This window comes from Natrix helvetica (genome assembly GCF_964273705.1).
Source record: "Natrix helvetica genome assembly, chromosome: 1".
Classification (NCBI taxonomy): Eukaryota; Metazoa; Chordata; class Lepidosauria; order Squamata; family Natricidae; genus Natrix; species Natrix helvetica.
In genome coordinates, this window is record NC_138548.1 from 319,118,618 (window position 1) to 319,134,641 (window position 16,024).

The 16,024-nt window shown below is 40.0% G+C and overlaps 1 protein-coding gene across 2 annotated transcripts in view; it reads left to right on the forward strand.

Annotated features, from left to right (window-relative positions):
• OXTR (oxytocin receptor) overlaps nucleotides 1-16,024 on the forward strand; it is a 39,339-nt gene that overhangs the window by 13,608 nt on the left and 9,707 nt on the right. Inside the window, exons 1-2 of one of the 2 annotated variants that reach the window (XM_081935297.1) lie at nucleotides 4,746-4,993; nucleotides 5,405-6,625. In XM_081935297.1, the coding sequence (XP_081791423.1) occupies nucleotides 5,722-6,625 (904 nt within the window). In that variant the 5' untranslated portion in view covers nucleotides 4,746-4,993; nucleotides 5,405-5,721. Of the gene's footprint in view, nucleotides 1-4,745; nucleotides 4,994-5,404; nucleotides 6,626-16,024 lie in introns of those variants that run through there. The other variant, XM_081935296.1, reaches the window with a different exon arrangement.

Consider the following 16,024-nt stretch of genomic DNA (forward strand, 5'->3'; position numbering starts at 1 on the left):
CACAACCAAGTCTCAAGGCCTTGTGAAATATGATATCATTGTGTCATCCTGATATCTGAAGGAAGAATATTCCAGAGGGAGGAGCCATTAAATCTCTGCATAAAGAAATAAATATTAAAAAGGGAAGAAAATAAAGGCAAGATGGGAAAAAAGTTTAACATTCAATTATGGAGGCTTAATTTATTGAAATATAAAAATGTAGGGCCTTGCAGCTTTTATTTTTCCATGTTTTGAAAAGGAGGCAGCATAAATTTCCTATCTGCCAGCAAAAGCCAATTGTAAGTATATTATAAAGTGCTGGAGTTGCCCTTCAAGCTTGGCACTGGATATCTATGGGACTGCCTTCTAACAACGTTGGCCTGATCTATTAGAAAAAGCTATTAATGCAGGGTTGTCAAACTTGCAGCGTCATGTAATCATCACGTGATGTATCGGGACTTCCCCCCGCCCTTTGCTAAAATGGGGGTAGGCGTGGCGAGCATGTGACAGATCTGGCCCACAAGCCGCAAGTTTGGCACACCTGTATTAATGGTTCCACATTTTCAGGAGGGGAACGGAATCAAGGGTGTTCTTTCTTTGCAACACTGCCACCATTACTCTGGAGCAGACTTAACGCCTTCCTACTGGCTTTTAAAAATTGGTTAGAAATGGAATTATTCTCCAGAGCATTTTCTGGATTTTTTTTAAAATTAATTTCTTGTATTGTTGTTTTTAATTTCTTAGCAAATAATGGCAATTTGGTATCGCTGCAAAGACTAAGAATTGTCCAATAAGAAGTATGTTTCTGTGTGTGCTTGCATCTCTGTGCCAGGCACCTATTTTTTAAACTCTTGGAATGCTGGACCATAAAATTACCTCCGCAAGAAAAAAAATGTAGGAAAAGGCAGAAAAGGCAAACTAATCAAAACTTTGGTCTTGGGAAAAGTTTTAAACAATTAGAGGGGAAAAAAGAAATAGAGCAATTTGGAATCATTTAGAGTAATACACCAGATGCCTGCATTTCGTACATTTGGCGTATTAAAAGAGATGGGGAGGACTGAAATAAATTGGACACAATGGTAAACTTTTTAAATAATGGTTATGACTCAGGAGAAAAATAGAGCGCTCCATATGTACCCGAGACCCATCAGGCACAGATTCAATCCCAGCACTGTTTTTTAAAAGCTTTTAACAAAGTTAAAGTTAAAAGCTCTAAGATATTTGACATTACAGCTGATTTACCTTTTCAGTGTATTGCCGCTTGTGAGTTTTTATGTCTCTCAGCAATAATAAGTAAGTTGAAATTTGTTGCAATGAAAAGTGATAATATTCAGTGAATTAAAAAACGACGGAAATCAATACCTTATACGGCAAGTAGAGAATAAGAAAATAAGGGGACAGATGTGTGTGTTGTGTTTGTGAGTCTTTCTACTAGAAAAATATTAAATTCAGTAATACAATTACATAATAAGTGCTAATAAATATTGTTCCCTAGCAAAGAGTTTTAGGCCGTTTTATAAAGAACAAAATCCATATGGTGGTTAAAACTTTGGACTAGGTCCAGCTTCGAGTCCATCCTCAGCCACAGAAACTCCCTGAACGATTTTGAACCAGGCACACTCTCTTAGCCCTCTCTACCTCACAGTGTTGTGGTACTAAAATAAATATTTATTTATGTGGATTTAAAGGCTGCTTAACTCCCAAATGACTCTGGGTGGTTACATTTTAAAGGTAGATTGCAAGGGAATGAGAAAAAAAAAGTATGTCCATAGAACCACACATATAAAAAAGTACTGATACTCCAAAAAAAGTAAAACATATGAGACTTAGCAGCCCTCCTAATCCCAGGCTTGAGAACAATTGCAGGGTGGGACTCAGAGACTACCTATTTCCTAGGTCCTAATAAGTAACATTGTTTAACTGAAGGGGCCTGGAGCACACCTACTCTGTCTGAACTTACAGGGCAGGTAGAAACTACCAGAAACAAATAAATAGTTAAGACAAATAGTTTTGAATGATACCTAGAAGCAACCGGTAGAACTCATGAAGCAGTGGTGACATGTACGTACTACTGCAGTGGTTTTCAACTTGTGGGCTATGGACCCCTGGAGAGGGGAACAGAAGTGCTATCTTAAGTTACTGCATTTTTCAGACTATAAGATGCTCTGGACTATAAGACACACATTAGCTTTAGAGGAGAAAAAAACAATCTGCCTCTACCTCCCAGCATCCATCTGGTATTCATATGGCTAGCATCCTTGCAGCAAACAGAAAACAGCCTGGTCAGCTTCAGCATGTTATCGCAGCCCCAGCACGTGGCTCGTCAGCGCTCCACTCCATTGCACCTACTACTAGTCAACTGAGCTGAGTTATTGCCACCACCGGGGAATGCTGGAGCCTTTGCTGCCGAGCAGCTGATTGGCAGTTGAAGCGGCCTCCCGGAATACTGCCAATCAGCTGTTCTAGATGGCGGGGATCAGCGCTGCCCATTCATTGCTGCCCATTGGCTGTCACCCGTTTGCTGAAGCCTGTTTGCCATGGCCCATTTGCCACAGCCCATTTGCCCCCAGCCGTTTTCCCCCAACCATTCACCGTGGCCTGTTTGCCGTGGCCCATTCACCACTGCCCATTTGCCCCTGATTGCCAACTAGAACAGCTGATAGATACTGCACCAACTCCCCTCCCCGTGTCACAATATTCACTCTATAAGACGCACAGGCATTTCCATCCACTTTTTGGGGATGGGGAAAGCGCGTCTTATAGTCCGAAAAATACAGTAAGTCTTGGGGGTCTCTGGCATGGTTCGTAGCCACAAAAGGTATTTAAAGTGGGTCCATGCTGAAGAAAATGTTGAGAACCACTGTGCTACTGCATTCTGGGCCAGCTGTACCTTCAAGGACAGTCTCATTACAGTGCAGTAATCCATTTGTGGTGTACTTACAGCATGAGTGACTGTTTAAAGAGCCTTCTGCTTTAAGTATGGCTGGAACTGGTGCACTGGAGGGATCCTAGCAGACAAGTAAAATAGAAATTCTAACAAATATAAGTATGTATATAAAATGAGTAAATTGCTGTTTTGGTACTCCTGCAAAACTCTTTGTTGCGTACATTGCCATCCAGATTTATTGAAATATGGGATTGATGAATCATAACACAAGTTTAGGACTTTTGTCAAATGTAGAAAAGTGGCACTCTAAAAATGTACCATTCACCAAAGGAAATCCTTTCTGCATACTTCATATATCCAGCATAGCAAATATACGAAGTATCTGAAAAAAAAAATTCAGGTCAGTTAAAAAAGAACAACTTAGAAATGAGATAGTAAGCCTTTGTTTTTCTGGGAAAATAGATCTACGGTGACTCAGTTGAGACATTTACCTCTGATCTTCATTCACGTTTCAGCACAGCTGCTTCCTTATTTAGTGATTTAAAATGTTTATAACTTGCCCCACATCACTGAATTCCAGAGGAAGGCGCAATGAAAACAAATTAGTCAATCTAACAATAAAACTTAGATTTATAGAAGGGGCTTGCCTGAAATGAATACGGTTAAAAACAAAACAGAAGCCAGTTTAACCATTCCCCTGGCCCCCTTGATAGGAAATCTATTCTCCAACTCCAAAATAATTTGCTACCAGGTTAGCAAATGACATCCAAACCCCATTTTCTAGGTGCATAACAGTCACCCTCCTATAGTAGGGTAGTGTGGGAAGTTAGCACCTGCTCCTTTCCTAGAAATATGAAATATTTTAGGAAATATTAAAAGGACAGAATATTTTCCCTGAAAGGGAGGCAGAAACTCAGCGTCCCGCTTTTGTCAATGGGCTATTAAGGCCTGGGCCAGTCTATTCCACATAACAAAGATCTACCTCCTTCAGGCAAAGCCATAGGACGAATTGTCCCAAACCCTTTCATTACATCATCACCCAGCAAGGCTCAACCAAGCTTGGGACTCAAAAAAGCAACATACAAAGTTGCTCCTGCATGGCCCCATGGGAGTCTGACAACCAATCAGAATTCAAGCTGAAATTCAAAAACTCAGAGAGGACATAAAACCCAGGTACTCCCAACATCTCTTCCCTTTTTTTGCCCAGGACCTCAAATCATGTGATCCTGTCCATCATCAAACCATCTTTCCAAGCAGTCTCCATGTTTCCAGTGCCTTTCTCCCCACTTGGAACTGAATCCAGATGGACCTTTCTTCCAACAGTAGCAAATCCCTAGAAATATAAAAAAACATGAGAAGGCAAACCCAGTAGCAATACAATTTAAAAAATAACCTTTGGCTGACATTCAAACCAGTTACTTCGCTCTGCCTATTTGTCACATTGCTGCATTGATATCTTTAACATTCCCCTCAGGCTTAAAAGCCTCTTGTCACATTGAAAATGTATGGTGGGAAGGGGAAGTGATGTTTCCTAAATTGTACAATAGCAAGAAATGGAATCCCAGAAAGGAAAGAAGAGTGAGAAGCAGAAGGAAGAAAAGAACACTGTTACTGTCCTTTGGTTCCTGGCATTGCACATCTTCCGGCACATCTATGCATAACCATGCACAACCAAGCGACAGGAGAATCAGTCTCTGCTGAGTGAGATCTCAGCCCACTTCTGGTCTTTAATAGATTCCTGAGGATGGGACTGAAGAAATGGCCTAGGGTGACACCTAATGGCTAAAAGAAACCCTGCATTACAACAACACAGAACCAGTACATTTTATCCATGAATGACTGTGAAGAGCTGACAAGCAAGCTCGGCTCCTCCTCCTCCTCCTTCTCCCGCTCCTCCTCTCTGTCCTCCTGCATTCATTTGAGAGCAAACTTGTGGAGCTGCTAAATGTGTCACAAGGGCAAAAAGAACTCACCTGACGTTTCTTGGACCTTCCCAGCTGGATAGGACTAGCTTCTAATATTTCTTTCTAGAGAGGGGAGAAAAAGGAGAGAGAGAGAGAGAGAGAGAGAGAGAACTCTCTGGTTCAGGAGTTGCTAAAAGAAACAAAAAAAAAATGTGAGCTTAAGGTAAGAAGAATTTCTTTGTAACTCTGAAAGGCACTTTTAGGCAGGGCATGCTTGTGTGTTTGTTAATTGTGTCATCCCTCGAGTTTTCATTTAATTGTAGCCTGGCTTTCTTACATCTATATTTAGACTGATGCAGAAAGCCATCCGTATATAAGGAGGAACTGGGATAAATACTGCAGCTGAAAAAAGAAGAAGAAAGACTTGGGGAACTAATAAGCAAGTCTTGACTGTTGTTTGGAAGTAAATGGGAGCAAGCCATTGAAATTACACTCCTGAATTTGAATGAATGCCTTGTGAGAGAGCAGAAAGCTGAGGTTGTCAGAGATTCAGAATGTGACTATGTGGCTCTCAATGTTGGTATAATTCCTTATTTATTTATTTTCTCCCCAATTTTTTGTTTTTTTGCTATAGGAGGAACAAATGAAGTAATTTGGAAAGAGAGCAGGATTTATCCTGCAGGTGGAAAATAACTCATAACTATATACATCAACTGCATGTACAGATCCAGGTGAAGGACCCAAAGCGAGAAGGAGTAAACGGGACTTTGGGGAAAAAAAATAGAGGCAAAGGGCCAAATGGGAGTAAAGGGGCCTTCAGGAAAAGGAAAGAAGCACTGAAGGGCCTGGTCTCAAGAAAGGGGAGGCTCTAAAGGACACACTGCACTGTAGAGAAGGCGTCTCTCTTCTCAGTTCAGCCTTGCAAAAGATCCTGGGTGGGAAGCATCTACCATGAATTATTCTTGGTATTGTTCAAATTGTTCCTTGGGCAACGCCACCTTGGAAAACCAGGCTTCACAAGCCAATCAAACTTCAGTCATAAAACGGAACGAGGACATTGCCAAGGTAGAGGTGGCAGTGCTGTGCCTCATCTTTTTCCTTGCCCTGACGGGAAACTTATGTGTGCTGTTGGCGATCTACACGACCCGCCACAAGCATTCCCGCATGTACTTCTTTATGAAGCACCTGAGCATTGCTGACCTAGTTGTGGCCCTCTTCCAGGTCTTGCCTCAGCTCATTTGGGACATCACCTTCAGGTTCAAAGGGCCGGATTATCTCTGCAGGTTGATCAAATACCTGCAAGTGGTGGGGATGTTTGCTTCCACCTACATGCTGTTGCTGATGTCGCTGGATCGGTGTTTGGCCATCTGTCAACCCTTGAGGTCTTTACATCGGAGGTCTGACCGGTTGTCTGTGCTCCTCACATGGGTGGTGTGCCTCCTCTTCAGCATCCCGCAGCTCCAGATATTTTCTATGAAGAATGTGGCCCACGGGGGCATGGACTGCTGGGCGACATTCATCCAGCCTTGGGGTCCTAAAGCCTATGTCACCTGGATGACCTTGACTGTCTACATCATCCCAGTGATTGTGCTCAGTATCTGCTATGGCTTGATCAGCTTCAAAATTTGGCAAAATGTGAGGCTGAAAACCGTCCATGAAACAAGTGTGAGCCTAACCTCTAGTAATTCTCATGGAGGTACTCTCTCCAGGGTGAGCAGTATCAAACTCATTTCCAAAGCCAAGATACGGACAGTCAAAATGACCTTTATTATTGTCTTAGCCTTCATCATGTGCTGGACTCCTTATTTTATTGTGCAGATGTGGCTTGCGTGGGATGAAAATGCTCCAAAAGAAGGTAGGGTTTGTTCTTCTTTTTTTACACTTGCCTATGTCGCTTTGTGCAACAATTCGCCTCACTATAATTTCTTTAAAAATGTATCTATAGCTGAATTATTATCAGTAATGTGGCATTCAACAAAGCATTAGTAAATGTGCAGATTAAGAAAATGAAATGTTATTAAAATGAAAAAAAGATCATTGGCTAGGACGATAGAACAGGTAAAATCTAAAAAATGATTTGAAATCTTAGATGTTATGTGTTATGTGACCTTGGATAAATTGCCAAATATCTCTGGCCATAATTGTCCTGTGATAACATAGAGAACTTGGATGCTTTTATTAGGAAGTTGTAAATCTGGAGGAATAGGAATAGTTGGCATAGAAATGTCAGGCATTTTTTCATACTAAGCCACATCAAATAATTTTCTGTTAATCTCAGTGAGAGCACATGAAAGATAATGTTTATATCAATTGCCGTGAGCAAATGGGAAATTGCTTTTGCAAGTGGGATGGAAGTGCCACTGTAGCTATAATCTTTTTCACAGAAGGAGCTCAACACTGTCATTTTGACTTTACTCCGTAAATTGGCTGATTTCTATATGCTAGTTCAGAAATGAAGGAAGCAGAGGAATTTTGTGAATGAGTTGTACAGGCTATCATTGACTGGGGAGTTGGGAGCTTAATGCGGAGAGGCACTAACCAAATGCACTATTTATGTTAGGAATGGCAAATATTGGGAAGGGCTAAAGACTAAATCACATTAATAGAATCATTTGTAAAAAAAGTTTAATCATCTAAAAATGCTTCTCAGTTGCCTAAAATTAATTGTAGGATAATCTATTAGCAAAAAGGACTTGAAATATGATACTGGATATAATGTTACTTTCTGATTTGTTCTGCCCCCCTTTTTTCTGTTACTTTGAAGAAGTGGATTGTCATCCCTGGGTACTTAAGATATCTCGAAGTTCTCTGCTCTTTTATTTGTCCCAGAACTGGAAATCTTCACTTTTTCTTCTGAGAAATAACAAACCAATGGATGCTGTACTAATGGCTTTGGCTGCTATCACTCTGGTATCAACAATGTTTGGTTCAAAATAAGAGCTATGTGGCAAGACGTACTTTTCAGCAAACTCTCTAATATCTAAATCAACTTTCCATATACATTTATCCACCACCAATGTCCAGTTTACAGAGAAGATGCTGAAGTCTATCAGCTGTCTCACAAATGAATGCACACAATTTTTTTTTTTTTGTGTGTGTGTGTGTGTGTGTGTGTGTGAAAATACTCAGGCCGGCACTACCATCATCACTCCAAAAACATAACTGAGAAGGATTGGACAGATCCCATTGTAGTCTGGGGGGTCGACTGTACCTCTTGTTTGGGATGTTGCAAGTGGAAAGTCCAATACTAGTTGCAGCAAAATAGACTTATATGATACCAATAGAAGAGAATATTTGTAGCTCAGGGTTGAACTGTGGAGTCCTTGGTGCTCTCTGAGTTTGATTTTCTTGCAGATGTTTCATTACCAAGCCAGGTAATATCATCCATGAAGCCAGGTATTAGCCTCTGTGCAAAAAAACAACCAAGCTCAGAGAGCATCAAGACCCCATATAGGTCTTATATGGCTAAAACTTTAAATGCAAGTTCCACTCCTACCCGTTCAGAAAAGAAATATTTGCAAAACAAATGTTTAGCCGTAACAACTGGGGGAAAAAAACCAAAAATGAAATGGACAGAAACTTGGCAAAGTAATTACATTTGGCTAGACCCGTTAAAAGTTAGACAAAAGTTGGATGACTCTGGATGATTGATAGATGGTTACCTTTGTGTGAGAGATGAGCCATTAAGTTCTTTCCAGCTCCGTTATGTTTTTTTTTTACTTTAGTAACATCAAAGTTACATTCATACTCTGAATGCCCAGCTACTGCAATTCAAATGGGTGGTGTTCAATCATCTCTCTCCAACTTCAAATACCTTGCTCCTTCTTTTCCCACAAAGATAATTTTGAGATAATGCATTTTTTTTCAATAGGAACATAAAGGATGAGCTTGCTTTGCCGTTTTCCTCTTCCTATTTTTTCTATTTCAATTATCCTTCCCCAGATAGTCCTGGTGTTGCAGTAAGGATGCAGAGAACCTAGATATGTCTTCCTGTCCTGACTGCAACCCTCTTTAATCAGGGGCTTTCTTTCAGCCTAACTTCTGTTCTTTGTCCTGTTATACATATCAGCTTGGTGCATGAGGAAAGTCATCATATTCTATCTCAATGAAAAAAAAAATAAGAATAAAATATTCGCTAGGCATTGTTTTATTCTCCACAAATCAAAAATATATTAAGGACTGTAAATCATTCCACCAATCATAAAAGAATCCAGGAACTGGATCTGTTCAAGCAACTGCAGACTAAGTTTGCTGGGTAGAGCAACTGTGACCACAATATCTTTCCACTAACTTTGATGTAAGTACAGCAGCCTTGTGGTAGCCTATTGCTATAATCAGTTTGGACTCGTGGTTAAAACACCAGGCGTGAAACCAGGAGACTGTGACTGTCCTGCCTTAGGTGTGAAAGCCGACTGGGTGACCTTGGGTGGTTAAAACAAGGCACAAATTTAAATCAGAAAAAAAAATCTAGGCTACGACTCTTGTGTTGTGGGGAAAGGAATGGATAAAAGTGGTACATGATGTCAAAGCAACTTTTAACTAGCCAACTTCGGGTTGCAGCCAGAACTTATTTAACAGGGAGTAAACTCATCTTAAGAATATGGGACTATCTTTGGAGTAAGCATGCACTGTGCATTTCATGCAAGGATTATTAATCAAGCAAATACTAACAACTCCCAGCCCAACTCACCTCAAAGGGTGGTTGTGGAGAAAATAGGAGGCGGAAAAAGTAATTAGGTATGTTCGCCACCTTGAGATATTTCTAAATATAATAAAGGTGGAATCAAAAAAAAATTAAAAAATGCAATCTGGTCAGCTCTTATTTCTGTCAGATCTTTTGTTCTTTTGTCAGTCACCGAAATATTTTCAAGTGGGTATATTTCTTTCACTCCAGTCATCGTTGATCAAAGATTTTATTTCCACCACAAGTGCTAGACTGTGTGAAAGTGGATTCCCCTTGTGCTTTAGCAGACCAGGAAGACTTTTAAGAAAAACATATTGTGAAGTTTGCAAAGTTTTTGCAAACCCCTCTAGCCCGTCAATTGACCACATTAATTTCACTTTGTTCACAAGCAGTGAGAAAAAATGAAATGGGTAGAAGACAGGAGATAGCAAAAGCAGAACAAGGGAAAAGAGGATCTGTGGGAGTATGCAAAACATCTCACAGCAGAGATAACCACAAAATGAAAAGTGAAGAAAAAATCATCTGGGAATTGGCCTGATAAAGAGTATGAGGAGCTTCCCAAAGTTTCATTATACATTGCACGGACAGTGTTCCTTGCTTTCAGGGCAGAGGAGTTTATCTTACTTCTGATATGGGCCTTTATTTGCCAAAGACCATAAAAGAGTTTCCAATAAGAATATTTCTTTGTAACACTTTGCCTGCCAAATATTCCAAGCGCTCAGAGGGCTAGAGGGATTAGGCTTGTCTTTGAATTGGCAGTAGAGATGAGTAGAGACCCTTACTTTTGTCGTTCTTAAAGGAATTATGAACTAACATCTATTGCAGAAAAGTTGTAGCCAATAAAATGTGAATGCATCATAATTGACGATAATGAATTGAGTGAAGAGTTTGATCCTATTAAATGTTGCAAATGCCTCATTTTCAGAATGATCTGGTGAACATGTTTGTCCACTGTAGAATGACATAAACAATGTCCCTCTTAAAGAAGGGGTGCTTCCATGAGAATCCACCAGAGAAAGAAAATAATCAAGGGCAACAATGGAAAGGAGGGAGGATGAGGAGGGAAAGGAAGAAAGGGCAAAGCAGAGGAAGTAAGGGAGGGGATGTAAGAGTAGGAGAGAGGGTAAGGAGGAGGAGGAGTGGAAGAAAGAGAGGAGAAGAAGAAAAGTGGGAGAGGAGGAAAGAAGGAAAGTAGAGAAGGGAGGTTGAGAAGATAGAAGGTGTAGGGTTGTTGCAAAACAAGATGGAGGTATGGGGTGGCAAGAAAGTGACCCAAACTGTGCGTTCTATATTTGTAAGAAGATAGTGATAAATGTAAATAGTTAATAGATAAATGTTAATAGTACTTACAAGAATGTATATTTGTGAATGTATTTGAATGGAAAAAATAAAAAACCCTATATATTAAAGAAGGGGTGCTTATAGTTTAGTTAAAGGTTAAGCAAATAAGAATATTCACATATTGATCTTCCTGTTCTAGACTTGACCATAGTCTTCCTCAACTCAATGCCCTCCAGATGTGTTGAATCAATACGTTTTAGTATTCTCAGATTATTTCATGGAGTGTCAAACCAAGGAGAGTAGATTGTTTGTTTGTATCCCATCTTTATTGTTTTTATAAATAATTCAAGGTGGCAAATATATTCAACACTCCATCCTCCTATTTTCCCTAAACCTAAAATGGTTGTGTCAGGCGTTCTAAATACCATGCAGAATTAAATCATTGTCCAAGGCAAAGTTATCCTTAAAGGTCCAATTTATTCATGCAGGCAAGTTAGCACGTCTATGGAATTCCAACTCTAATATTCTTCTTGGAATTCCACCCAGTTGAAAGTTCATGATCTATCCCCACACCCACAAATCCATCACATGTTCCAATCATCATCTTCCACGCTGGCATCTACACCCCTCTGCTTCCGGTCAGGTGTCGAGGTGCGGAGACAAAAGATGACCTTGAGCTTCTAGAAAGAATGACAACAATACATTCCACAATCCTACTCCTTTCTATTCCCCCCTCCCAACTACTACACTAATGAAACACATAGGAAATTATAAGAAAGTATGGCAGGCCAAAGATCCTAAAAAGAAACATAACTACAGGCCTGACAGTAAGGTGACCAACTTTTTTACAATGAAAAGGAGGACAAATAAATTGGAAAAAATATATCGTAAATAAAAGAAATATTTTATTCATTGCAACAATAATACACTAAAATATGATATATGCATAATAAAAACATTTGCAACATTTTATATTGTAATTATGCTTACATGCCTGTTAATTATTATTTAAATGAGTACTTTTCCATTGAATTAATATTTTTTGTCAATGTATCATCTTCTAACAATATATTGGAAATATCTGAACAAGAAATATCCTTCATATTGAATTTAACGGCAAGTGCTGCAGCTAGAGTATCAACATTCAATCTCGATTTCTCACTTGTCGAAAAATCATTGGCAATTGAAAAAAACTCTTTCAACTGCTGCATTAGTTCCAGGGCAGCACAACGTAAATTGAACAAGTATAAATAAATGTTCACATGGAATATGTTCATTTTTGAAATGGCTGAAAATATCCACCCATCTTTTATCAATTTCAACATGTTGATTTTCCCATTGTATTAATTTTTCAGAATTTAAATATACATTCAGTCTTCTAATTTCTTCAAAGACACTATTGTCGTCTATTTTAATGTCTAGAATTTCTTTAGATAAAAATTCAACACAAGATTCAATATCTGTTCAATATACTTGCGATGAAGTTAAAAAAAACACCATTAAAAACTGTTTAATAAAATACGTCACATAACGCGCAACAGATTAGCCTTCAAATATCAAAAAGGAGGACATGTAGGAGAACACTTTTCGAGGGAGGACAGAACTTACAAAAGAAGGACTGTCCTCCCTAAAGGAGGACGGTTGGTCACCTTACTGACAGGTTGGGCTGAGAAAGAATGACTGGCCGAAAGTCACCTCAGCTGGCTATCATAGCGAAGGTGAGTCTTGAGCACGGCTTTGTAGCCTGCTTTAACCACTAGATCAAACTTAATTGCTATTAAACTTTCCTGTCGAACCTTGTTCAGCAGTTAGCAATAGCAATAGCACTTAGACTTATATACCGCTTCATAGTGCTTTTACAGCCCTCTCTAAGTGGTTTACAGAGTCAGCATATGGCCCCCAACAATTTAGGTCCTCCTCATTTCACCCACCTCAGAAGGATGGAAGGCTGAGTCAACAATGAGCCTGGTGGGATTTGAACTGCAAAATGGCAGGCAGCCAACAGTCAGCAGAAGCAGCCTGCAGTGCTGCATTCTAACCACTGTGCCACCAAGGCTCATATCTATATGATAGCTACTGATAGTGAGCAAAAGAGTAGTAGATGATTCATGATGGGCCTTCAAATCCAGTAATGTTGAAAATGATTGTTGCTGTATTAGGGAGAGGAAAAAAAACCTCAAAAGCATTTCAGAATATGAAAATGGGTTTATCAGAATGAATGCAAGGTTATATTTGTACCACCTAGATAATTATTAATTTAGCATTCCTAATGTAACTTGTCTCTGGAGGAGTCTTGTTTTGTACTCATTTCTAATTATAATTCTTCATTTGTTTGCTATATTTTTGTGCCCTGTTTCTTCTACTCAGATCACAATATTTGCTTTATATTCATATTTTTAAAGAGAACGGTAGTGCAGGAATAGAGGAATATCCATGGTTGTCATTTTTGCACTAATAACCCTTGCATCAAATCAAATGCACCATGAATGCTTACTCATACGATAGTCCTACATTCTTAAGATGACTTACTCCCTGTTACATGAGCACCGGTTGCATCTGAAATTGGCTAGTTAAAAGTTGCTTGACATCATGCACAGTTTTATCTATTCCGTCCTCCATAAGGCAAAAGTTGTAGCTTTTTTTTCTGATTTAAATTTGTGCTTTGTTTTGATGGTACACACACTGCTGGGGTTGACTATCCATGCAGCCTTAGCCACTGAGTACACCGGCTACAGAGTAAGATGCATAGCAGTGAGATATTATCTTAGGGTTCTGCTAAAACTTTCGCTAGTAGGCTTGTGAAAGCGTGCAGTCATGCAATCAGCTGGAAAGATACATGTAAAGTGTCCAAGCTAACAATTAACAGAGGCACAGCTGGACCAGATGTTCAGAATGCAAAAACACGATGAAAAGTTTACTAATGAGCAAAATGTTTATTTTTCACCCTGTGTAGAGAGGCAAGAGTCATTCAGATCAGGTGTATTGTGTCAATGAATGTGCACCAAAAGTGATAACAACATCTCCACTATATTCTTCAAATTTAAGCATCACATTTTTACGTTAATGGGGTCTTAAGGATGGCAATCCTCACAATGATAATTGGGATTGGGATTTCCATTGCTAAGTGATGTCACATGGCTTCATTATTAGGTAACAGCAATCCTAGCACTCCCCATTGCCTTTGTTAACTGAATCCTATCTGTCATTAGCACTGGACCCACCTAGAATTAAGCCCAGGGGTGAAATTCAGCAGGTTCTGACAGGTTCTGGAGAACCGGTAGTGGAAATTTTGAGTAGTTCGGAGAACCAGCAAACAGCACCTCTGGCTGGCCCCAGAGTGGGGAGGAAATGGGGATTTTGCAGTATCTTTCCCCTGCTGCGCCCATCAAGCCACACCATGCCTACCAAGCTATGCCCACAGAACTGGTAGTAAAAAAAATTGAATTTCACCACTGATTAAGCCACTCCGAACTTAGGCTCTCCCAGCCCCAAGCTTGCTAAAGTAAGGGACTCCCTCCTCTTTAACAGCCCCCACCCATTTATCTCTGCCCCCATTGGTGCCCTTTTGGCTGCCTTGCACTTTGCTACCTTTGCCAGTCCAGCCACCCAGTATTCATCCTACCATCCTGTCAGTTATGCACTGACTCACCTGCCAGCCCTGATGACCCCAGTGGACTCTGCCATTTTCTTGTTGCTGCTGCTGCTGGAGAAGCATGCATGGCTTCTCCTTAGGCAGGCAGCTACTGGCCACACCTTCTTCCTGAGGCTCAGAAGAGGTGGCAAAGGGCTGAGGCTGCTGAAAGCCTCAGGCCTCTACTTGAGCTCAGTGCAGCTGCTGCCACCAAGCGTTGCCACGGCTGCCACTAAGGAGCGCCACTGTGCCGGGTGGCTGAAAGAACAGAGATGGGGAGAGACGGGTGGTTGGCAGGAATTGAAGCACCCTTCCAGTTCTAAATGCAGGCGGGCTGCCAAGTGCCCAAATTTTGATCATGTAGGGAGACTACAGTGGCCATAACTTCAAGCACTACTTCATTCAGCACTTAAAACAGTCACTGAATGAATGGTCATAACTTGAGGACTACATGTATCTATAATTGTATCCCAGCTTTTTATAGTGGAGCTATACCTTCTCTATATTCTGATTATTAATTAGAATAAAGAGAATAATTAATAATAATCTGATTATTAGCCAACAACGTGAGTTGTGATACAATACAATACAATAGCAGAGTTGGAAGGGACTTTGGAGATCTTCTTGTCCAACCCCCTGCCTAGGCAGGATGATAGGGAAGATCTCAGAAGAGGAAACATTGCCAAACACTGTCATGCTCCATTCTTCCAGGGTCATTTATTTTTCAATCTCAATCCCATCCCCTTTTTGAAAGTGGAAAAGAGCCTTCTGTTCACAAAGTGGCATTCTGGATCCAATTTCATTTACATGTTTTTATGAATTGGTGTCTTAATGAATATTTGTTTATTGAATAAACCATTCATTCAGACAAAGCCAAATAAAACATGCTGTGCCTTATTAGGATGGGGAACCTGCCTATGGCTAAATTGGATAGTTTTAAGATGATTCCTACTGTCAGAACCACTGGTTTTGCATATCAATGTCTTTTTTCCACCAATTGGGGAAAATCCTCTTAATAATTAACATAGAACAGCACTTTAGGAAGTCAAACACATTATCACAGCACACACATCATCTCAGATCTCATTTTATGACAGGCTGAACATGATATGGGTGACTTCAGGTTTGTCACTGCTTTCGGTTGCTACCATATAGCTGTTCTGTTATTCTGTTCTGTTATTATTATTAGAGAATATGAAGATAATTACTTTTAATATTGTAGCTAATTTTTTAAAAGTAGGACTCTAAGTAACAGATCACTGATGATACGATGGAGAAATAAACATGGGATTTTGTCGGAATAGAAGAGAAGAGAATAGATGAGAAGAGAAGAGTTGAATTGAGTTGGAAGAGACCTTGGATATCTTCTAGTCCAACCCATTGCTTAGGCAGGAAACCCTATACTATATCAGACAAATGGTTATCCAATCTCTTCTTAAAAACTTCCAGTTTTAACTTTTAATAATGAATAAGAGGGACATGGTGGCTCAGTGGCTAAGGCGCTGAGCTTGCCGATCAGAAAGGTTGGCAGTTCGACAATTTGAATCCCTAGCGCCGTGTAACGGAGTGAGCTCCCGTTACTTGTCCCAGCTTCTGCCAACTAGCAGTTTGAAAGCATGTAAAAATGCAAGTAGAAAAATAGGAACCACCTTTGGTGG